Source organism: Petromyzon marinus, chromosome 82 (genome assembly GCF_048934315.1).
Source record: "Petromyzon marinus isolate PM22_M1 ecotype Great Lakes invasive population chromosome 82, UKy_Petmar_22M1.pri1.0, whole genome shotgun sequence".
Classification (NCBI taxonomy): domain Eukaryota; kingdom Metazoa; phylum Chordata; class Hyperoartia; order Petromyzontiformes; family Petromyzontidae; genus Petromyzon; species Petromyzon marinus.
The window spans coordinates 4,934,718-4,960,937 of NC_133747.1; the positions used below are offsets into that span (position 1 = coordinate 4,934,718).

Below are 26,220 nucleotides of genomic sequence, written 5' to 3' on the forward strand. Positions count from 1 at the left end.
ACTCAGGGTGTAGTAGAGACTCAGGGTGCAGTAGAGACTCAGGGTGTAGTAGAGACTCAGGGTGTAGTAGAGACTCAGGGTGTAGCGGAGACTCAGGGTTTAGTAGAGACTCAGGGTTTAGTAGAGACTCGTAGTCTAGAGACTCAGGTTGTAGTAGAGACTCAGGGTGTAGTAGAGACTCAGGGTGTAGTAGAGACTCAGGGTGTAGAGACTCAAGAGTGTAGCAGAGACTCAGGGTGTAGTAGAGACTCAGGGTCTAGTAGAGACTCAGGGTGTAGTAGAGTCTCAGGGTGTAGCAGAGACTCAGGATGTAGTAGAGACTCAGCGTCTAGTAGAGACTCAGGGTGTAGTAGAGACTCAGGGTGTAGTAGAGACTCAGGGTGTAGCAGAGACTCGGGGTGTAGTAGAGACTCAGGGTAATGATGATGATAGTGGGAATTATCACGATGGACTTGTGTTTATTTTGCAAAAGTATAAACACATCTCTCCTCAACATCATCTGTACAAGACTAGAGACATTTAGCAACACTATCATCCAGCAGTGGATGAACCATGGCTCACATTGACGCTGATGGTGGTGATGAAGATGATGGTGGTGGTGATGGTGGTGGTGATGGTGAAGTCTGGCAAAACAACCCCCTACCTCCTCATGGTGCCAGACGGGCAACTCTGTCGTGGACAGTGCTGTGGGTGGAGGGCCAATTCCGATTGGCTCCTCCCCTCATGGCGTTTGTGTCCACCACAGGGGCTAAACGGGGGCTCTGGACGGGTGCGAGGGGCTGGTAACCCCTCCACCTTCAATTAATTACCACTAAACCACGAGTTAAACTGAATTATGTAACTAATAAGCTTGTGCCGGAGGCCTCAGGGGGACAGGCGTCTATGACGTCTCCTGGCCAAACCCAAATTGGCGGAGCCAGGAGACTGAATCTCTACCCTCGGGGCTCCTCCAGAAACAACGAAAAGCCATTTTGTGTGGCCACGTGGAATGTTCGAACGCTAACCGCGGAGGAGAGGCTGCCCGCTCCTCTGTCGGGAGCTGGACCGGTACCGCCTGGATCTCTGCGGCATTCAGGAGGGTCCGGTGGACCGGCTCTGGCTCCTGCCACCATGAGGGATGGGGACAGTCCTCTACTCGGGGCAGCAGACCGCCAAACAACAGGGTGTGGCTCTTGTTCTGAACAAAATCACGAAGGGGAGCGTGGCGGTGAGGTGTGGGAAGCTGTAAGCCCTGGGCTACTTTGGGCTCGCCTTCCCATCGACCGGAGGCGAGGAGTGGTGGTCGTAGTTACATACGCCCCCACCGAAGACGAACATCCGTGGAGGGATGCAGGCAAGGCCGATGAGTCAGATGCCTTCTATGACCTCCTGTCACAGGTGCTGGCTAAAGTGGCCCCTCAGGATAGAGTCATCTTGTTGGGTGACTTCAATGCCCGAGTTGGTCATGATGCTGGCACCTGGTCTGGAGTGATTGGAGGGCATGGGCCAGATCAGCTCAATAACAACGGCAGGAGGCTGCTAGATTTTTGTGCAGCCCATGGGCTTGTAATTACCAATATGCTGTTCCGGCGTCGGCGCATCCACACGACATCGTCGGATCCACACCGGGTCCAAGCAAGAACATCTGCTGGACCGCGTAGCGACGGACTAGCGGATGTGAGCCCATGTCCTTGACACCAGGACCTACCGTGGAGCTGATCTACCCTCTGACCATCGACTAGTCATCTGTAAGATGCGCCTGCCATTCTTCCACTCCGGTGGTGGGTGTACACCCAGGACCCCATTACAACCTAAAGTGGCCTGATCTCAGTTACCTGATGAAAGTTGCGAGCGAGAATTTCATCGTCGCTTGCGGCTGGGGTTGGCATCGTCCCCGACTCCTCCTGATGTCGAGGGTAAATGGGCGAGAGTTATCTGATGAAAGTTGCAAGCGAGAATTTCATCATCGCTTGCGGCTGGGGTTGGCATCGTCCCCGACTCCTCCTGATGTCGAGGGTAAACGGGCGAGGTTTAGGACTGTGACTCAGGCAGCTGCAATGGCTGCTTTGGGTACGCGGTCCAGACCTCCCCAGAGACCCTGGGCTGACAGAGAAGGTGTTCAGGATGGCTGAGAAAAAAGCGACAGGCCCATCGACCGCTCGTCCGTAAAGACGCGCCTGCCGTTCTTCCGCTCCGGCGGCGGGCGTGCACCCAGGACCCCCATTCGCGAACCTAAGGTGGCCTTGGTCTCGGCCACCCCGATGGGAGTCTGGCGGACCCCTGTGGGGATGCTGACGTCACGCTGACATCGGGGGGGACCCCGGGATGTAACCGGGGAGGCGGCGGTGGGGGGGGAGTCGTCGGGGGTAGGAGTGGGGGGACTCAGGGGAGTTGATCGTCGCCCGAGGCCTAGGGGATGCTACTCCGCCCGACCCCGCCGTGGGTGGGGTTAGTCGCCGCACCGGGGCAGGGAGGAGAGGCCGAGTTGGCCGGGGTTGTAGGGATCAAGCTCCCCCCGTCCCCTGGGGAGTTATCGGTTCGTCGAAAGCCCCTTAACAAACTTGGCCCTAAGCCCTTAACAAACTTGGCCCTAAGCCCTTAACAAACTTGGCCGTGAGCCCTTAACAAACTTGGCCCTAAGCCCTTAACAAACTTGGCCCTAAGCCCTTAACAAAGTTGTCCGTGAGCCCTTAACAAACTTGGCCCTAAGCTCTTAACAAACTTGGACCTAAGCCCTTAACAAACTTGGCCCTAAGCCCTTAACAAACTTGGCCCTAAGCCCTTAACAAACTTGGCCCTAAGCCCTTAACAAAGTTGGCCTAAGCCCCTTAACAAACTTGGCCCTAAGCCCTTAACAAACTTGGCCCTAAGCCCTTAACAAACTTGGCCTAAGCCCTTAACAAACTTGGCCCTAAGCCCTTAACAAACTTGACCTAAGCCCTTAACAAAGTTGGCCGTGAGCCCCTTAATAAACTTGGCCCTAAGCCCTTAACAAACTTGGCCCTAAGCCCTGTAACAAACTTGGCCCTAAGCCCTTAACAAACTTGGCCCTAAGCCCTTAACAAACTTGGCCCTAAGCCCTTAACAAACTTGGCCATGAGCCCTTAACAAAGTTGGCCGTGAGCCTTTAACAAAGTTGGCCGTGAGCCTTTAACAAAGTTGGCCCTAAGCCCTTAACAAACTTGACCTAAGCCCTTAACAAACTTGGCCCTAAGCCCTTAACAAAGTTGGCCCTAAGCCCTTAACAAACTTGGCCCTAAGCCCTTAACAAACTTGGCCCTAAGCCCTTAACAAAGTTGGCCTAAGCCCCTTAACAAACTTGGCCCTAAGCCCTTAACAAACTTGGCCCTAAGCCCTTAACAAACTTGGCCTAAGCCCTTAACAAACTTGGCCCTAAGCCCTTAACAAACTTGACCTAAGCCCTTAACAAAGTTGGCCGTGAGCCCCTTAATAAACTTGGCCCTAAGCCCTTAACAAACTTGGCCCTAAGCCCTTAACAAACTTGGCCCTAAGCCCTTAACAAACTTGGCCCTAAGCCCTTAACAAACTTGGCCATGAGCCCTTAACAAAGTTGGCCGTGAGCCTTTAACAAAGTTGGCCGTGAGCCTTTAACAAAGTTGGCCCTAAGCCCTTAACAAACTTGACCTAAGCCCTTAACAAACTTGGCCCTAAGCCCTTAACAAAGTTGGCCCTAAGCCCTTAACAAACTTGGCCCTAAGCCCTTAACAAAGTTGGCCCTAAGCCCTTAACAAAGTTGGCCCTAAGCCCTTAACAAACTTGGCCGTAAGCCCTTAACAAACTTGGCCCTAAGCCTTTAACAAACTTGGCCGTGAGCCCCTTAACAAACTTGGCCCTAAGCCCTTAACAAAGTTGGCCCTAAGCCCTTAACAAACTTGGCCCTAAGCCCTTAACAAACTTGACCCTAAGCCCTTAACAAACTTGGCCCTAAGCCCTTAACAAACTTGGCCGTGAGCCCCTTAACAAAGTTGGCCCTAAGCCCTTAACAAAGTTGGCCCTAAGCCCTTAACAAACTTGGCCCTAAGCCCTTAACAAACTTGACCTAAGCCCTTAACAAAGTTGGCCTAAGCCCTTAACAAAGTTGGCCGTGAGCCCCTTAACAAACTTGGCCCTAAGCCCTTAACAAACTTGGCCGTGAGCCCTTTAACAAACTTGGCCGTGAGCCCCTTAACAAAGTTGGCCTAAGCCCTTAACAAAGTTGGCCATGAGCCCTTAACAAACTTGGCCATGAGCCTTTAACAAAGTTGGCCGTGAGCCCCTAACCGCAAACTGATTCGGAGTCATGGACAGCGCCGTAACACAAACGAGAATTTCATCATCGCCCGCGGCTGGGATTGGCATCGTCCCCCCACTCCTCCCGACGTCGAGGGAGAATGGGCGAGGTTTAGGACTGTGACTCATGCAGCTGCAATGGCTGCTTTGGGTACGCGGTCCAGACCTCCCCAGAGACCCTGGCTGACAGAGGAGGTGTTCAGGCTGGTTGAGAAAAAGCGACAGGCCCACTGTCATCGGCCACAGAATCCCACGTCGGAGAATGAGGAGGCTTACCGCAGCCTTCGCTCGGAGGTTCGGAGAGCCGTGAGGCGCTGCAAGGAAGGGTGGTGGTCGCGAGTTGCTGAGGAGATGGAGTCTGCCTCAGTGGCCCGTGATCACAAATCTCTATTTAACTCCATCAAAAAGTAACCTGCAGCACCACGCCTATTACCATCATTAGGGGAAAGAACGGTGATCCAATCTCCGACCCCCAGAAACAGGTTTGCAGATTTGCTGAGCATTTCTGTGAAGTCCTGGGGGAGGGGAAATCCCTCGACATGGAAAACATATTGGGACAAAGTGGGGATGACCCTGATGAGGCTGCGGTGCCTCAAATATTGGAAGAAGTCACCCCCTGTGAGTGGCTGGCTGAAGTGCCATCTGTTGAGGAAGTACTGAAGGCGATCCGGAGTCTTAGACCAGGAAAGGCACCGGGTAGAGACGATCTCCCAAGCGAAATGCTGAGGGAGGGTGGTGTTTGTGCACAGACTGCCCTATATGACATCATAACAACGGTCTGGACCACTGGACGGGTTCCGCAAAATTGGAAGGATGCCCTGGTGGTCCCCCTCTTTAAGAAGGGGGACCGCACAGACTGTAACAACTACAGGGGCATCTCACTCCTCAGTGTGCCGGGAAAGGTCCTGGCAAGGATTATTCAACATCGCCTTGCCAGGCAAGATGAGGAGAGGCTTGCAGAGCCCCAATGCGGTTTCAGGAAAGGGCAGTCCTGCACAGATGCCATATTTTCTGTCCGTCTGCTACAGCAGAGGTGTAGGGAATTCCAACAAGACCTACATCTCTGCTTTATTGACCTGGTCAAGGCCTATGATACCATCAGTAGGCCTGGGCTCTGGGTTGTTCTTCGTGCTTTTGGAGTACCTGACCCTCTGCTCATTAAGGACCTTCGTGATGGTGAGCGGGCCCGGGTAAAACTTCGTGGCCGTGAGGCAGAGCCATTCCCTGTACACCTTGGGGTGCGACAGGGATGTCCTCTGGTTCCCACATTATTTAACATCTATTTAGACCACAAAGCCCGTGAAGCCTTTGATGGCTGTACCAGAGGAATTTCCATCTGGTACAGATACAATGGGAGGCTGATCGATGCCCGGGTGCAGTCAAAGGATGGCTCCCTATTGGGTAAACCACGTTATGTATGCCAATGATTTGGTAATAGCTGCTCATTCAGAGGAGGAGTTGGAGACGCTGCTGCTGAGACTGGAGCGTGCCACTAAGAGATGGGGCCTTACCATCAGCCCCACCAAAACTAAGTACCTGCCTGGGTATTTTGTACCATCGGACACTCCACCCCTACAACTCCCAATCAGTGACGGGGCAGTTGTGGAGAGAGTGGAGAGTTTCCCATACCTGGGCAGTGTGCTCATGACCGGCTCCGGTATGACAGCAGAGGTCTCACTCAGAATCAGTCGAGCGGCAATATCTTTTCATCGGTTGCGTAACGCTGTGTGGAAGCTACCTGGTCTGTCGCTCCGCACGAAGCTTCAGGTCTTCTCGGCCATGGTCATTCCCTCCCTTCTCTACGCTTGCGAAACGTGGACCCCCCTAATTGAACATTTTCGCCGGTTAGAAACATTTAGGCTGGCCTGCCTACGATCCATCCTGGGTTTAACCAGACTGGATTGTGTGAGCTCACAAATCCTTGAAAGATCTGGGCAAGGTCCCATCGGTGAGCTCCTCTGGCAGGCAAGGCTGCGATGGCTGGGTCATGTAGCCCGCATGCCCAATCACCGCATGCCGAAACAACTTTTGTTCGGCCGGATAGAGGGGGCTAAACGGGCGCGGCACAGGCTAGAAAAGAGATGGAGTGATGTGGTACAGGAGGACGTGGAGCTGAGTGGACTTGCCGATGACTGGTACCAGCGGTGTCAAGATCGGTCTCTGTAGAGGAGGCTCGTGAAGGACGCTACTGGGCAGTTGGAGGCAGTCGCCCTCCAACAACAACGGAGGGCGGAGGAGCGATGCTCACAACAACGAGCGGAGCCCTGGGTGGCTAAAGCACAGCAGGTTGGCACAGTAGGAGGCATCAGCCAGTCATCTCAGTCAGTCGACCCGTGGCACCTGGGTCTGTCACGTGACCTCCTGCCAGCGGGCGTTCGACACTTCACGTGGCCTCAAGGTGCACATAGCCTGGCACAAGCGTCGTGGTGACGTCACCGCCACTTAGTGGCGAATGGCGGTTGTTGTTGGTGGTGATGATGGTGATGATGGTGGTAGTGGTGATGGTGATGATGGTGGTGATAGTGGTGATGATGATACTGATACTAGTGATGGTGATGATGACGGTGGTGATACTGATAATAGTGATGATACTGATACCGGTGATGATGGTGGTGGTAGTAGTGGTGATGGTGGTGATGATGGTGGTGATGGTGGTGATGGTGGTGATGGTGGTGATGATGGTGGTGATGGTGGTGATGGTGGTGATGATGGTGATGATGGTGGTGATGGTGGTGATGATGGTGATGGTGGTGATGATGGTGGTGATGGTGGTAATGATGATGGTGGTAATGATGATGGTGGTAGTGATGATGATGGTGATGATGATGTTGGTATTGATGATGGTGGTAGTGATGATGGTGATGATGGTGGTAGTGGTTTTTGATCATTTAACACAGGAACCGTTTGTCCGCGTCGTGCGTACAACACAACAACAATAATAATAAACAACGTAAGGACAACTCTAGAACACAATATACACACGGGCGACCTATCGTGTAGTGTGAAATAAAAACATAAAATAACAAGGAAGGAAAAAATAAGCAGAAATAATAACAGAAAAATAACAAATATAACCATAAAAAAACGCAAAAAATTAAAATACAAAACAATAAAAGGTCATGTAAAATAAGAAAAAATAACGTTAAAAAAATGTAGTAATGTAAAATAATATTATTTTTAAAATCATAAGAAATAAGAAACTTTTTTTAAGAATAAAAAATAATAATAATCTTAAAGAAATAAGTAAAATAAAGAAAAATTATTTTTTTTAAAGAATAAAAAAATGAACGAAAATCATAAGAAATAATAAGAAATAACTTTTTTTTAAAAGAATAAAAAAAAATTAGAAAATAAAATAAAAATCATAAAAAATAAGAAACATTTTTCTTGAAAGAATTAAAAAAAAACAAATTTTTTTCTAATAAGAAATGAAACAATTTTTGTTTAAAGAATAAAACGATATAAAACAAGAAAAAAAATAAACAAAAATAATTAGAAATAACATAAAACAAAACGATATGAAATAATCAGAAATAATAAGGAATAATCAGAAATACAAAACAATATAAAATAATAAAATTTAAATCCCGAGGAATGTTTCAGGTCAAACTTCATTGTGCTGTGTTCAGACGGCTCAACCGCATCGCTCCACACTCACGAGGTACTCACAAGGTACCCCTCAGGTACTCACAAGGTACCCACAAGGTACTCACACACAAGGTACCCACACACAAGGTACTCACAAGGTACCCACAAGGTACTCACAAGGTACCCACAAGGTACCCCTCAGGTACCCCCAAGGTACTCACACACAAGGTACCCACACACAAGGTACTCACACACAAGGTACCCACAAGGTACTCACAAGGTACCCACAAGGTACCCCTCAGGTACCCCCAAGGTACTCACACACAAGGTACTCACAAGGTACCCACAAGGTACTCACACACAAGGTACTCACAAGGTACCCACAAGGTACCCACACACAAGGTACCCACAAGGTACCCACAAGGTACCCCTCAGGTATCCCAAAGATACCCACACACAAGGTACTCACACACAAGGTACTCACACACAAGGTACCCACACACAAGGTACTCACTCACAAGGTACTCACACACAAGGTACCCACACACAAGGTACTCACACACAAGGTACCCACAAGGTACCCACACACAAGGTACTCACACACAAGGTACTCACACACAAGGTACCCACAAGGTACCCACAAGGTACCCCTCAGGTACCCACACACAAGGTACTCACACACAAGGTACCCACCCACAAGGTACCCACACACAAGGTACCCACACACAAGGTACCCACACACAAGGTACCCACAAGGTACTCACACACAAGGTACTCACACACAAGGTACTCACTCACAAGGTACCCACACACAAGGTACCCACAAGGTACTCACAAGGTACTCACACACAAGGTATCCACACACAAGGTACTCACAAGGTATTCACACACAAGGTACTCACACACAAGGTACTCACACACAAGGTACCCACAAGGTACCCCCAAGGTACCCCCAAGGTACCCACAAGGTACCCACCCATAAGGTACTCACACACAAGGTACTCACACACAAGGTACTCACACACAAGGTACTCACAAGGTACTCACACACAAGATACCCACACACAAGGTACCCACACACAAGGTACTCACACTCAAGGTACTCACACACAAGGTACTCACACACAAGGTACCCCCAAGGTACCCCCAAGGTACCCACCCTACCCCAAAGTACTCCTCCCTCCCCACCCACACACTACCCCGACACACACACACCCAGTTCAGACATATCGGGAATGTTATTGATTATTAATCATTCGTATTAATAATAATAATGATGATGAATAATTGGTATAAATAATTAGCAGTAATAATTACTAATTAGTATGAATACTATTTAATAATGAGAATTCATGACAATTAATAATTATTAACAATAATTATTACTAATTAATAACAATTAGTAATAACTAATAACTATTATTGATACTAATTATTAATTGTTATGAATTTATACTAATGATTAAATATTAATTCATAACAATTAGTAATTATTATTATTAATAATTAGTAACTACCAACACCACCACTACTACTATAGATGTCGTATTAATCTCTCGCGGCTGTGAAGATGTTAACTACCTCGCCTGGTACGCAGGAGGTCGTGGGTTCGATCCCAGACCCTGTGCAATGTTGACTACCTCGCCTGGTATACAGGAGGTCGTGGGTTCGATCCCAGACCCTGTGAGATGTTGACTACCTCGCCTGGTCTACAGGAGGTCGTGGGTTCCAGCCCTGACACTGTGAGATGTTGACTACCTCGCCTGGTCTACAGGAGGTCGTGGGTTCTAGCCACGGACACTGTGAGATGTTGACTACCTCGCCTGGTATACAGGAGGTCGTGGGTTCGATCCCAGACCCTGTGAGATGTTGACTACCTCGCCTGGTGTACAGGAGGTCGTGGGTTCCAGCCCTGACACTGTGAGATGTTGACTACCTCGCCTGGTCTACAGGAGGTCGTGGGATCTACTACGGACCCTGTGAGATGTTGACTACCTCGCCTGGTCTACAGGAGGTCGTGGGTTCGATCCCAGACCCTGTGAGATGTTGACTACCTCGCCTGGTCTACAGGAGGTCGTGGGTTCTAGCCACGGACACTGTGAGATGTTGACTACCTCGCCTGGTATACAGGAGGTCGTGGGTTCGATCCCAGACCCTGTGAGATGTTGACTACCTCGCCTGGTGTACAGGAGGTCGTGGGTTCCAGCCCTGACACTGTGAGATGTTGACTACCTCGCCTGGTCTACAGGAGGTCGTGGGTTCTACCACGGACCATGTGAGATGTTGACTACCTCGCCTGGTTTACAGGAGGTCGTGGGTTCTACCCCGGACCCTGTGAGATATTAACTACCACACCTGGTCTACAGGAGGTCGTGGGTTCTACCACGGACCCTGTGAGATGTTGACTACCTCGCCTGGTCTACAGGAGGCCGTGGGTTCTAGCCCTGACCCCGACGATGCCAGCTGCTGCTGTATATTTGGAGTTTGTTTGTGCGTGTGTGTGTCTGTGCGTGTCTGTGTATGTGCGTGCGTGTCTGTGTATGTGTGTGCGTGTCTGTACCTGTGTGTATGTGTGTGTCTGTGTGTGTCTGTGTGTGTCTGTGCGTCTGTGCGTGTATCTGTGCGTGTCTGTGTGTGTCTGTGTGTGTCTGTCCGTGTCTGTGTGTCTGTCCGTGTCTGTGCGTGTCTCTGCGTGTCTGTGCGTGTGTCTGTGCGTGTCTGTGCGTGTCTGTGCGTGTCTCTGTGCTTGTCTCTGCGTGTCTGTGTGTGTCCGTGTCTGTGCATGTCTCTGCGTGTCTGTGTGTGATGTCTGTGCGTGTGTCTGTGCTGTGTCTGTCCGTGTCTGTGCGTGTGTCTGTGCGTGTGTCTGTGCATGTCTGTGTGCGAGTGTCTGTGCGAGTGTCTGTGCTGAGTCTGTCCGTGTCTGTGCGTGTGTCTGTGCGTGTGTGTCTGTGCGTGTGTGTCTGTGTCTGTGTGTCTCTGCGTGTCTCTGTGTGTCTGTGCGTGTCCGTGTCCCTGCGTCTCCCCGTCTGCGTCTCTGTGCTCCGGCCAAAAACACAAAAAAACAAAACCGCCACACCTCTCTCCCCCGCCCCTACCCACACCTCCCCGTGGTGCCGGATGGGCAACAGTGCCGTGGAGTGGGGCGAGGGACAACTCGGATTGGCCTCTTCCCTGGACTGGGTGTGTGAGGGCGGGGATGGGCTGGTCCACCCCTCGCACCTTCAATCAACTTTCATCAGCTAGCTGAGACCAGGCCACCTTGGGTTTGAATGGGATCCTGGGTGTACACCCACCACCGGAGCGGAAGAACGGCAGGGCGCATCTTACAGATGGCTAGTCGATGGTCAGAGGGCAGATCAGCTCCCACGGTAGGTCCTGGTGTCAAGGACATGGGCTCGCATCCGGCCGGTCCGTCACTATGTAGTCCAGCAGATGTTCTTGCTTGGACCCGGCATGCATCCGTGATGTTGTGTGGATGCGCCGATGCCGGAACAGCGTGTTGGTAATTACAAGCCCATGGGCTGCACAAAAAATCTAGCAGCCTCCTACCGTTGTTATTGAGCTGATCTGGCCCATGCCCTCCAATCACTCCAGACCAGGTGCCAGCATCATGACCAACTCGGGCATTGAAGTCACCCAACATGATGACTCTATCCCGAGGGGCCACTTTAGCCAGCACCTGTGACAGGAGGTCATAGAAGGCATCCGACTCATCGGCCTTGCCTGCATCCCTCCACGGATGTTCGTCTTCGGCGGGGGCATAAGTAACCACGACCACCACTCCTCGCCTCCGGTTGATGGGAAGGCGAGCTCAAAGTAGCCTGGGGCTTACAGCTTCCCACACCTCACCACCATGCTCCCACGCCCCCTTCATTCTTTTGTTCAAGAGCCACTCCCTGTTGTTTGGCAGTCTCCTGCCCCGAGTAGAGGACTGTGCATCCCAGGACCCCATTCCGACCTAAGGTGGCCTGGTTTCAGCTAGCTGATGAAATCTGCGAGCGAGAATTTCATCATCGCTTGCGGCTGGGATTGGCATCGTCCCCGACTCCTCCTGATGTCGAGGGTAAATGGGCGAGGTTTAGGACTGTGACTCATGCAGCTGCAATGGCTGCTTTGAGTAGGCGGTCCAGACCTCCCCAGAGACCCTGGCTGACAGAGGAGGTGTTCAGGATGGTTGAGAAAAAGCGACAGGCCCACTCTCATCGGCTACAGCATCCCACGTCAGAGAATGAGAAGGCTTACCGCAGCCTTCGCTCGGAGGTTCGGAGAGCCGTGAGGTGCTGCAAGGATGGGTGGTGGTCGCGGGTTGCTGAGGAGATGGAGTCTGCCTCAGTGGCCCGCGATCACAAATCTCTATTTAACTCCATCAAAAAAGTAACCTGCAGCGCCACACCTATTACCATCATTAGGGGAAAAAACGGTGACCCAATCTCCCACCCCCAGGAACAGGTTTGCAGATTTGCTGAGCATTTCTGTGAGGTCCTGGGGGAGGGGAAATCCCTCATCCAGGAAAACATCGTGGCACAAAGTGAGGATGAACCTGCTGAGGCTGCGGTGCCTCAAATATTGGAAGAAGTCACCCCCTGTGAGTGGCTGGCTGAGATGCCATCTGTTGAGGAAGTACTGAGGGCGATCCGGAGTCTGAGACCAGGAAAGGCAGCGGGCAGAGATGATCTCCCAAGCGAAATGCTGAGGGAGGGTGGCGTTAGTGCACAGACTGCCCTACATGACATCATAACAGTCTGGACCACTGGATGGGTTCCGCAGGATTGGAAGGATGCCCTGGTGGTCCCCCTCTTTAAGAAGGTGGACCGCACAGACTGTAACAACTACAGGGGCATCTCACTCCTCAGTGTGCCAGGAAAGGTCCTGGCAAGGATTATTCAACATCGCCTTGCCAGGCACGCTGAGGAGAGGTTTGCGGAGCCCCAATGCGGTTTCAGGAAAGGGCGGTCCTGCACAGATGCCATATTTTCTGTCCGTCTGCTACAGCAGAGGTGTAGGGAATTCCAACAAGACCTACATCTCTGCTTTATTGACCTGGTCAAGGCCTATGATACCATCAGTAGGCCTGGGCTCTGGGTTGTTCTTCCGTGCTTTTGGAGTCCCTGACCCTCTGCTCACGATCATTAATGACCTTCATGATGGTGAGCGGGCCCGGGTAAAACTACGTGGCCGGGAGTCAGAGCCATTCCCTGTACACCTTGGGGTGCGACAGGGATGTCCTCTGGCTCCCACATTATTTAACATCTATTTTGACCACGTAGTTCGTGAAGCCTTCGATGGCTGTACCAGAGGAATTTCCATTTGGTACAGATATAATGGGAGGCTGATCGATGCCCGGCTGCGGTCAAGGGATGGCTCCCTATTGGTCAACCACGTTATTTATGCCGATAATCTGGTAATTACTGCTCACTCAGAGGAGTTGGAGACGCTGCTGCTGAGACTGGAGCGTGCCACTAAGAGATGGGGCCTTACCATCAGCCCCACCAAAACTAAGCACCTGCCTGGGTATTTTGTACCATCGGACACTCCACCCCCACAACTCCCAATCGGTGATGGGGCAGTTGTGGAGAGAGTGGAGAGTTTCCCATACCTGGGCAGTGTGCTTATGACCGGCTCCGGTTTAACAGCAGAGGTCTCACTCCGAATCAGTCGAGCGGCAATATCTTTTCATCGGTTGCGTAACGCTGTGTGGAAGCTACCTGGTCTGTCGCTCCGCACCAAGCTTCAGGTCTTCTCGGCCACGGTCATTCCCTCCCTTCTCTACGCTTGCGAAACATAGACCCCCCTAATGGAACATCTTCGCCGGTTAGAAACATTTAGGCTGGCCTGCCTACGATCCATCCTGGGTTTAACCAGGTTGGATTGTGTGAGCTCACAAATCCTAGAAAGATCTGGGCAAAATCCCATCGGTGAGCTCCTCCGGCAGGCAAGGCTGCGTTGGCTGGGTCATGTAGCCCGCATGCCCAGCCACCGCATGCCGAAACAGCTTTTGTTTGGCCTGATTGAGGGGGCTAAGCGGGTGCGGCATGGGCTAGAGAAGAGATGGAGTGATGTGGTACAGGAGGACGTGGAGCTGAGTGGACTTGCCGATGACTGGTACCAGCGGTGTCAAGATCGGCCTCTGTGGAGGAGGCTCGTGAAGGATGCTACTGGGCAGTTGGAGGCAGTCGCCCTCCAACAACAACGGAGGGCGGAGGAGTGACGCTCACAACAATGAGCGGAGCGCCGGGTAGCTAAAGCACAGCGTTTTGGCACAGTAGAGGGCACAGGTGGTGCATCAGCCAGTCATCTCAGTCAGTCGACCCGTGGCACCTGCTGGGTCTGCCCCGTGACCTCCTGCCAGCGGGCGTTCGACACTTCACGTGATAGCCTCAAGGTGCACATAGCCTGGCACAAGCGTCGTGGTGACGTCACCGCCACTTAGTGGCGAATGGCGGTTGTTGTTGTTGTCTGTGTGTGTCTCTGTGCGTGTCTGTGTGTCTCTGTGTGTGTATCTCTGTGTGTCTCTGTGCGTCTCTGTGTGTCTCTGTGTGTCTCTGTGTGTGTGTCTGTGTGTGTCTCTGTGTGTGTGTGTCTGTGTGTGTGTGTCTGTGCGTGTCTGTGCGTGTCTGTGTGTGTCTCTGTGTGTCTCTGTGTGTGTATCTCTCTGTGTCTCTGTGTGTGTCTCTGTGCGTCTCTGTGTGTCTCTGTGTGTGTCTCTGTGTGTGTATCTCTCTGTGTGTCTCTGTGCGTCTCTGTGTGTGTCTCTGTGTGTGTCTCTGTGTGTGTGTGTCTCTGTGTGTGTCTCTGTCTGTGGGTGAATCAACGACTTAAGTAATCAGAGCCCACCCGTCACACCATGGTGGTGGTGGTTGTTATATCATCACCATCGTCATCATCATCCAAATCCCATTGCCCCCAACACCCTTTGATATAAAATCGACAATCCTACAGAGGCTAAAACCACCTCCAACAAAACGAACTCACTGCAAGCCCTATACCTTCGACCGATCAACTGATCAACCGATCGACTATCCGACCGATCGATCAATTGATCGATCGATTGACTATACGACTGATCGACCGACCGATTGACCGACCCATCGATCAATCGGCCAACTGACCAATTAAAGGACCGCTCGATCAAATGATCGAGCGGACCATCTCACGTACCAACGCTACTTGGAAATCGTCGACCGATCGATCAGTCGACCAACCGACTGATCGATCAGTCGACCGACCAACCGACTGGTCAGTCAACCGACTGGTCAGTCAGCCGACTAACCGACTGGTCAGTCAACCGACTGGTCAGTCAACCGACTAACCGATTGGTCAGTCAGCCGACTAACCGACTGGTCAGTCAACCATCTGGTTGGTCTACCGACTAACCGATTGGTCAGTCAACCGACCAACCGACTGGTCAGTCAACCATCTGGTTGGTCTATCAACTGGTCAGTCGACCGACTAACCGACTGGTCAGTCAACCATCTGGTTGGTCTACCGACTGGGCCAGTCGACCGACTCACCGGTCAGCCGACCGACCGACTCACCGGTCAGCCGACCGACCGACTCACCGGTCAGCCGACCGACCGACTCACCGGTCAGCCGACCGACCGACTCACCGGTCCGTCGACCGACTCACCGGTCTGTCGACTGACTCACCGGTCTGTCGACTGACTCACCGGTCAGCCGACCGACCGACTCACCGGTCAGCCGACCGACCGACTCACCGGTCCGTCGACCGACTCATCGGTCTGTCGACTGACTCACCGGTCAGCCGACCGACCGACTCACCGGTCAGCCGACCGACCGACTCACCGGTCAGCCGACCGACCGACCGACTCACCGGTCCCTCGACCGAAGGGGCGAGCCGACGGTCGAGGGCCCTACACGTACCACTCCTTCTTGGAGATCATCGAACCGTCGCGCTGGGGAATGAGATCGTGCTCCACCGGCATCAGGAATTCCCTCCCGGCACCGGCACCGGCACCGGCACCGGCACCACCGCCCACGGCATCGTCACCGACGACGAGCAGCTCCTCGTCCTCCTCCTCCTCCTCCTCCCCGGGGCAACGGTGTTGCCGGTGCCGGCCGGGCGGCGGAGGGCGGTGCGAGGGACGCCGACGGATTTGCCGCTCGGCTCCGTCGGCTCCGTCGGCTCCGTCGGCATCGGCATCGTCGGTATCGTCGGCGTCGGCCGAGTAAAACTCGGCGCCCAGCGACAGCGGCAACGTCTCGCTGTTGGCGTAGCGCGGCGGCGGCGTGCCGGGGATCACCGGATTCTCACTCTGCTGCTGCTGCTGCTGCTGGTGCTGGTGCTGACGGCTGCCGTGGTGGTGGTGGTGGTGGTGGTGGTGGTTGCGGTGAGACGGGGACAAGCGGCACGAGGAAGACGACACGGACGAGCCGGAGCCGGAGCCGGAGCCGGAGCCGGAGCCGGAGCCGGAGCCGGAGCCGGCGGGGGGAAAACCGGCGGCTCCGGCTTTCCCTCCGTCGTTGCCGCCGCTGTGCCGGGGATCTTTCCTTCCGGCCGAAGCCGCCGAAACCGCCGAAGCCGACGCCGACGCCGACGCCGGCTTCTTGCCCGGCCGGAAGCTGCGGGCGTCATAGTCTCCGCGGAAGCGAGACTTCCGCCAACGGCGAAACGCCGAGCGTCCGAAGAAGGCGGCTAGCGCCACGAGGCACAGGGCCAGGAGGCCGCCGAGGACGCCGCCGACGATGGCGCCGGTGCCGGTGCCGGTGCCGGTGCCGGCGTCACCGGCACCGGCGCGACCGTGGGGACCGCCGGGAGGGCCGGCGGCTGCGGTGTCGCGGACGCCGTGGTTTGGGGAATTGCCGTCAGGGGGCGGCAAGGGCGGGAAGGTTGCGGAGGGGGCGGTGGTCGGAGGGTCTGGTGGTGGTGGTGATGGTGGTGGTGGTGGTGGTGATGATGGTGGTGGTGATGGTGTTGGTGGTGATGGTGGTGATGGTGGTGGTGATGGTGGTGGTGGTGGTGGTGATGGTGATGGTGATGGTGGTGGTGGTGGTGGTGGTGATGGTGGTGGTGGTGGTGGTGATGGTGGTGGTGGTGGTGGTGGTGATGGTGGTGATGGTGGTGGTGGTGGTGGTGGTGGTGGTGATGGTGGTGGTGATGGTGGTGGTGGTGGTGATGGTGGAGGTGGTGGTGGTGGTGGTGGTGATGGTGGTGGTGGTGGTGGTGGTGATGGTGGTGGTGATGGTGGTGGTGATGGTGGTGGTGATGGTGGTGGTGGTGATGGTGGTGGTGATGGTGGTGATGGTGATGGTGGTGATGGTGGTGATGATGGTGGTGGTGGTGATGGTGGTGGTGGTGGTGGTGGTGATGGTGGTGGTGGTGGTGATGGTGGTGGTGGTGGTGATGGTGGTGGTGGTGGTGGTGGTGATGGTGGTGGTGGTGGTGATGGTGGTGGTGGTGGTGATGGTGGTGGTGATGATGGTGGTGATGGTGGTGATGATGGTGGTGGTGGTGATGGTGGTGGTGGTGGTGGTGATGGTGGTGGTGGTGGTGATGGTGGTGGTGATGATGGTGGTGATGGTGGTGATGATGGTGGTGGTGATGGTGGTGGTGATGGTGGTGATGATGGTGGTGGTGGTGGTGATGGTGGTGGTGGTGGTGATGATGATGATGATGGTGGTGATGATGGTGATGGTGGTGATGGTGATGGTGGTGATGATGGTGATGGTGGTGATGGTGGTGATGGTGGTGATGGTGGTGATGGTGATGGTGGTGGTGATGGTGGTAATGGTGATGGTGGTGGTGGTGATGGTGGTGATGGTGATGGTGGTGGTGATGGTGATGGTGGTGGTGGTGGTGATGGTGGTGGTGGTGGTGGTGATGGTGGTGGTGGTGGTGGTGGTGATGGTGGTGATGGTGGTGGTGGTGGTGGTGATGGTGGTGGTGGTGGTGGTGGTGATGGTGGTGGTGATGGTGGTGGTGGTGGTGATGGTGGAGGTGGTGGTGGTGGTGGTGGTGGTGATGGTGGTGGTGGTGGTGGTGGTGATGGTGGTGGTGATGGTGGTGGTGATGGTGGTGGTGATGGTGGTGATGGTGGTGGTGGTGATGGTGGTGGTGATGGTGGTGATGGTGATGGTGGTGATGGTGGTGATGATGGTGGTGGTGGTGGTGGTGGTGATGGTGGTGGTGATGGTGGTGGTGGTGGTGATGGTGGTGGTGGTGGTGATGGTGGTGGTGGTGGTGGTGGTGATGGTGGTGGTGGTGGTGATGGTGGTGGTGATGATGGTGGTGATGGTGGTGATGATGGTGGTGGTGGTGATGGTGGTGGTGGTGGTGGTGATGGTGGTGGTGATGATGGTGGTGATGGTGGTGATGATGGTGGTGGTGATGGTGGTGGTGATGGTGGTGATGATGGTGGTGGTGGTGGTGATGGTGGTGGTGGTGGTGATGGTGGTGGTGGTGGTGATGATGGTGATGGTGGTGATGATGATGATGGTGGTGATGATGGTGATGGTGGTGATGGTGATGGTGGTGATGATGGTGATGGTGGTGATGGTGGTGATGGTGGTGATGGTGGTGATGGTGATGGTGGTGGTGATGGTGGTAATGGTGATGGTGGTGGTGGTGATGGTGGTGATGGTGATGGTGGCGGTGATGATGGTGGTGATGATGGTGATGGTGGTGATGATGGTGATGGTGGTGGTGGTGATGGTGGTGATGGTGGTGGTGGTGGTGATGGTGGTGGTGATGGTGGTGGTGATGGTGGTGATGGTGATGATGGTGATAATCGTGGTGATGGTGATGATGGTGGTGGTGAAATTTGAGCGATAATTTTTTTTTCCCGGCAAAAGTTTTTCGGGGGGGGGGGGTGGTGGAGGTGGAGGGGGGGTGGGGGTGGGGGGGTGGAGGAGGAGGTGGAGGAGGTGGAGGAGGAGGAGGTGGAGGTGGAGGAGGGAGAGTTTCCACGTTTCCGTCGCGTTTCGGTAAAACCAAAAAAATTAACAAAACCGCCGATTCCGTTCACGCCCCAAATAAATCGGCGAGGTCACACCGGCCGATTGGCGAGACACGTCAAAGGGTCCTCCGTTAACCACGAAGCACGTGAAGGATGAGCACGTGAACTCAGAACACACACACACACAGTAGATATAACACACACACACAGACACACACACACACAGATATAACACACACACACACGTAGTTATAACACACACACACACACACAGACACACACACAGGGTAGATATAACACACAGACACACGTAGTTATAACACACACACACAGACACACACACACACGGTAGATATAACACACAGACACACGTAGAATATAACACACACACACGTAGATATAACACACACACACACACGTAGATATAACACACACACACAGTAGATATAACACACACAGTAGATATAACACACACACACAGTAGATATAACACACACACACACAGTAGATATAACACACACACACGTAGTTATAACACACACACACAGTCACACACACACACACGTAGATATAACACACACACACAGGGTAGATATAACACACACACACAGACACACACACAGGGTAGATATAACACACACACACACGTAGATATAACACACACACACGTAGAATATAACACACACACACACACGGTAGATATAACACACACACGGTAGATATAACACACACACACACAGTAGATATAACACACAGACACACAGTAGATATAACACACACACACACGGTAGATATAACACACACACACACGGTAGATATAACACACACACACACAGTAGATATAACACACACACACACGGTAGATATAACACACACACAGACACACACACACAGACACACACGCACACAGACACACACACACAGACACACACACACACAGACACACACACACACAAACACACACACAGACACACACACAGACACACACACAGACACACACAGACACACACACACAGACACACACACAGACACACACACACAGATACACACAGACACACACAGACACACACAGACACACACACACACACAGACACACAGAGACAATAAAGTATAATAATGTATAATAAAGTATAATAATGTATAATAAAGTATAATAATGTATAATAACGTATAATAATGTATAATAAAGTATAATAATGTATAATAAAGTATAATAATGTATAATAACGTATAATAATGTATAATAAAGTATAATAATGTATAATAAAGTATAACAATGTATAATAATGTATATTAAAGTATAATAAAGTATAATAACGTATAATAAAGTAAAATAATGTATAATAAAGTATAACAATGTATAACAATGTATAATAAAGTATAATAATGTATAACAATGTATAATAATGTATAATAAAGTATAATAATGTATAATAAAGTATAATAATGTATAACAATGTATAATAAATTATAATAATGTATAATAATGTATAACAATGTATAATAAATTATAATAATGTATAATAAAGTATAATAATGTATAATAAATTATAATAATGTATAATAATGTATAATAAAGTATAATAATGTATAACAATGTATAATAAAGTATAATAATGTATAATAAAGTATAATAATGTATAATAATGTATAACAATGTATAATAAATTATAATAATGTATAATAAAGTATAACAATGTATAAGAAAGTATAATAATGTATAATAATGTATAATAAAGTATAATAATGTATAATAAAGTATAATAATGTATAATAAAGTATAACAATGTGTAATAAATTATAACAATGTATAATAAAGTATAACAATGTATAATAAAGTATAATAATGTATAATAAAGTATAATAATGTATAATAAAGTATAATAATGTATAATAAAGTATAACAATGTATAATAAAGTATAATAAAGTATAACAATGTATAATAAAGTATAACAATGTATAATAAAGTATAATAATGTATAACAATGTATAATAATGTATAATAAAGTATAACAATGTATAATAAAGTATAATAAAGTATAACAATGTATAATAAAGTATAATAATGTATAATAAAGTATAACAATGTATAATAATGTATAATAAAGTATAATTATGTTTAACAAAGTATAATAAAGTAAACATCTCGTAACGTCAAGGTTTTTCGCGGCGATTTGTTTGAGGAAGCAAATAGCAAAAAAATAAAATTTGATTTAAAAAAAAATAAAAAAATAAAAATTGGAGGTTGTGGGGGTGGGGGGTAGAGGGGGAGGGGGATGTTGTTCAGGCGTTCCAGGTGAAATTTACACGATGGGAAATAATAATAATAGCGGTGATGGTGGTGGTGGTGATGGTGATGGTGGTGATGGTGGTGGTGATGGTGATGATGTGGATGTTGATTAACAACATCGTCATCGTCGGAAGAGATGCGGGAGAGAGAGACACGGGGGGAGAGAGACACGGGGAGAGAGAGACACGGGGAGAGAGACACGGGGAGAGAGACACGGGGAGAGACACGGGGAGAGATACGGGGAGAGACACGGGGAGAGACACGGGGAGAGAGAGACGGGGAGAGAGACACGGGGAGAGACACGGGGAGAGACACGGGGAGAGACACGGGGAGAGACACGGGGAGAGAGACACGGGGAGAGAGAGAGACACGGGGAGAGAGACACGGGGAGAGAGAGACACGGGGAGAGAGAGACACGGGGAGAGAGAGATACACGGGGAGAGAGAGAGACACGGGGAGAGAGAGACAGGGAGAGAGACACGGGGAGAGAGACACGGGGAGAGAGACGGGGAGAGACACGGGGAGAGAGACACGGGGAGAGAGACACGGGGAGAGAGACGGGGAGAGACACGGGGAGAGAGACACGGGGAGAGAGAGAGACACGGGGAGAGAGACGGGGAGAGACACGGGGAGAGACACGGGGAGAGAGACACAGGGAGACACGGGGAGAGAGACGGGGAGAGACACGGGGAGAGACACGGGGAGAGACACGGGGAGAGAGACGGGGAGACACACGGGGAGACACGGGGAGAGAGACGGGGAGAGACACGGGGAGAGACACGGGGAGAGAGACGGGGAGAGACGCACGGGGAGACACGGGGAGAGAGACACGGGGAGAGAGAGAGACACGGGGAGAGAGACGGGGAGAGACACGGGGAGAGAGACACGGGGAGAGAGACACGGGGAGAGAGACGGGGAGAGACACGGGGAGAGACACGGGGAGAGAGACACGGGGAGAGAGACGGGGAGAGACACGGGGAGAGACACGGGGAGAGACACGGGGAGAGACACGGGGAGAGACACGGGGAGAGAGACGGGGAGACACACGGGGAGACACGGGGAGAGAGACGGGGAGAGACACGGGGAGAGACACGGGGAGAGACACGGGGAGAGAGACGGGGAGAGACACGGGGAGAGACGCACGGGGAGACACGGGGAGAGAGACACGGGGAGAGAGACGGGGAGAGACACGGGGAGAGAGACACGGGGAGAGAGACACACGGGGAGAGAGACGGGGAGAGACACGGGGAGAGAGACACGGGGAGACACGGGGAGAGAGACGGGGAGAGACACGGGGAGAGACGCACGGGGAGACACGGGGAGAGAGAGAGACATGGGGAGAGACACGGGGAGAGAGAGAGACACGGGGAGAGACACGGGGAGAGAGAGACACGGGGGGGAGGGAGAGACACGGGGGGAGAGACACGGGGGGAGAGACACGGGGGAGACACGGGGGGGAGGGGGAGACACGGAGACACGGGGGGGAGAGACACGGGGGGAGAGACACGGGGGGAGAGACACGGGGGGAGAGACACGGGGGAGACACGGGGGGGAGACACGGGGGGAGAGAGACACGGGGGGAGAGAGACACGGGGGGAGAGAGACATGGGGGGAGAGAGACACGGGGAGAGACACGGGGGGGAGACACGGGGGGAGAGAGACACGGGGGGAGAGAGACATGGGGGGGAGACACGGGGGGAGAGAGACACGGGGGGGAGGGAGAGACACGGAGACACGGGGGGAGACACGGGAGGAGAGACACGGGGAGAGACACGGGAGGAGAGACACGGGGAGAGACACGGGGGGGAGGGAGAGACACGGGGGGGACACGGGGGGAGACACGGGGGGAGACACGGGGGGAGGGGGAGACACGGGGAGAGACACGGGGGGAGAGACACGGGGGAGACACGGGGGGAGGGGGAGACACGGGGGGGACACGGGGGGAGACACGGGGGGAGACACGGGGGGAGGGGGAGACACGGGGAGAGACACGGGGGAGACACGGGGGGAGGGGGAGACACGGGGAGAGACACGGGGGGGACAAACTCATTAGAAATGGTTTATGCGCATGCAAGAAAAAATAACAGGCATAATAAACAAAAACTGAACTTAAATGTACAGAGCACACTTACACACTTACACACACACTTACACACTTACACACACACTTACACACTTACACACACACACTTACACACGTACACACTTACACACACGTTACACACACACACGTCACACACACACACATACGTTACACACACACGTTACACACATGTTACACACACACACACACACTTACACACTTACACACACACGTTACACACACACATGCAACACACTTACACATACACACTTACACACACGTTACACACTTACACACACACACGTTACACACACATGTTACACACTTACACACACACACGTTACACACACACACGTTACACACACACGTTACACACTTACACACACGCAACACACTTACACACACACTTACACACACGTTACACACTTACACACACACACGTTACACACTTACACACACGTTACACACTTACACACTTACACACACATACACACACACATACACACGTTACACACACGTTACACACACTTACACACACACACGTTACACACACACATGTAACACACTTACACACACACACTTACACACACACACGTAACACACACGTTACACACTTACACACACACACTTACACACGTTACACACTTACACACACGTAACACACACATACACACGTTACACACGTTACACACACACACGTTACACACTTACATACACACATACACACTTACACACACACACACACGTTACACACACACACACACAGTTACACACACACACACAGTTACACACACACACACAGTTACACACACACACACAGTTACACACACACAGTTACACACACACACACACAGTTACACACACACAGAGTTACACACACACACACAGTTACACACACACACACAGTTACACACACACACACAGTTACACACACACACACAGTTACACACACACACACAGTTACACACACACACACAGTTACACACACACACACACAGTTACACACACAGTTACACACACACACACACAGTTACACACACACACACAGTTACACACACAGTTACACACACACACACACAGTTACACACACACACACAGTTACACATACACAGTGACACACACACACAGTTACATACACACAGTTACACACACACACACACAGTTACATACACACATACACACTTACACACACACACATTACACACACTTACACACACACACGTTACACACTTACACACACACACGTTACACACTTACACACACACACGTTACACACTTACACACACACACGTTACACACACACGTTACACACTTACACACACACACGCAACACACTTACACACACGTTACACACTTACACACACACACGTTACACACTTACACACACACGTTACACACTTACACACTTACACACACACGTTACACACTTACACACACACACACGTTACACACTTACACACATACACACACACGTTACACACTTACACACACACACGTTACACACTTACACACACACACGTTACACACTTACACACACACGTTACACACTTACACACACACACACGTTACACACTTACACACATACACACTTACACACACACACGTTACACACTTACACACACACACGTTACACACTTACACACACGTTACACACACACACACATACACTTGCACACACACTTACACACGTTACACACTTACACACACACACGTCTCACACACACACGTTACACACTTACACACATACACACATACACACTTACACACACACGTTACACACACACACACAGTTACACACACACACACAGTTACACACACACACACAGTTACACACACACAGCTACACACACACACACAGTTACACACACACACAGTTACACACACACAATTACACACACACACAGTTACACACACACACAGTTACACACACACACAGTTACACACACACAGTTACACACACACACAGTTACACACACACACAGTTACACACACACAGTTACACACACACAGTTACACACACACACACACGTTACACACACTTACACACACGTTACACACACTTACACACACATTACACACACACACACGTTACACACACACACGTGTAGCCTTAACAGGCTGTAAGGGCAATTAGCGAGTAGCAGAACCTATTAAGGCAATGTGTGTGTGTGTCTGTGTGTGTGTGTGTGTATGTGTGTGTCACTGTGTGTGTGTGTCACTGTGTGTGACACTGTGTGTGTGTCACTGTGTGTGTCTGTGTGTGTGTGTGTATGTGTGTGTCACTGTGTGTGACACTGTGTGTGTGTCACTGTGTGTGTCACTGTGTGTGTCACTGTGTGTGTGTGTGTCACTGTGTGTGTGTGTCACTGTGTGTGTTTCACTGTGTGTGTGTCACTGTGTGTGTCTGTGTCACTGTGTGTGTGTGTCACTGTGTGTGTGTGTCACTGTGTCTGTGTGTGTGTCACTGTGTGTGTGTCACTGTGTGTGTGTGTCACTGTGTGTGTGTGTGTCACTGTGTGTGTGTGTGTCACTGTGTGTGTTACTGTGTGTGTGTGTGTCACTGTGTGTGTGTATCTCTGTGTCACAGCCTCACTCATCAATAGTAGCGCTCACGTACGTACACGTGTGTCAGTGTGTGTGTGTCAGTGTGTGTGTGTGTGTGTCACTGTGTGTGTCACTGTGTGTGTGTCACTGTGTGTGTGTCACTGTGTGTGTGTGTGTCACTGTGTGTGTCACTGTGTGTGTGTCACTGTGTGTGTGTCACTGTGTGTGTGTGTGTCAGTGTGTGTGTCACTGTGTGTGTGTGTGTCACTGTGTGTGTGTGTGTCACTGTGTGTGTGTGTCACTGTGTGTGTGTGTCACTGTGTGTGTGTGTGTCACTGTGTGTGTGTGTCACTGTGTGTGTGTGTGTCACTGTGTGTGTCACTGTGTGTGTGTGTCACTGTGTGTGTCACTGTGTGTGTGTGTCACTGTGTGTGTGTCACTGTGTGTGTGTGTGTCAGTGTGTGTGTCACTGTGTGTGTGTGTGTCACTGTGTGTGTGTGTGTCACTGTGTGTGTGTGTCACTGTGTGT

At 51.5% G+C, this 26,220-nt stretch overlaps 1 protein-coding gene across 1 annotated transcript in view; it reads right to left on the minus strand.

Moving 5' to 3' along the window:
* Positions 1–432: 432 nt before the first annotated feature.
* Positions 433–26,220, minus strand: part of LOC142907721 (uncharacterized) — a 58,682-nt gene continuing 32,894 nt past the window's right edge. Inside the window, exon 7 of the mRNA XM_076057385.1 lies at positions 433–16,735. Coding sequence (XP_075913500.1) covers positions 15,732–16,735 — 1,004 coding nt within the window. The 3' untranslated portion in view covers positions 433–15,731. The remainder of the gene's footprint in view (positions 16,736–26,220) is intronic.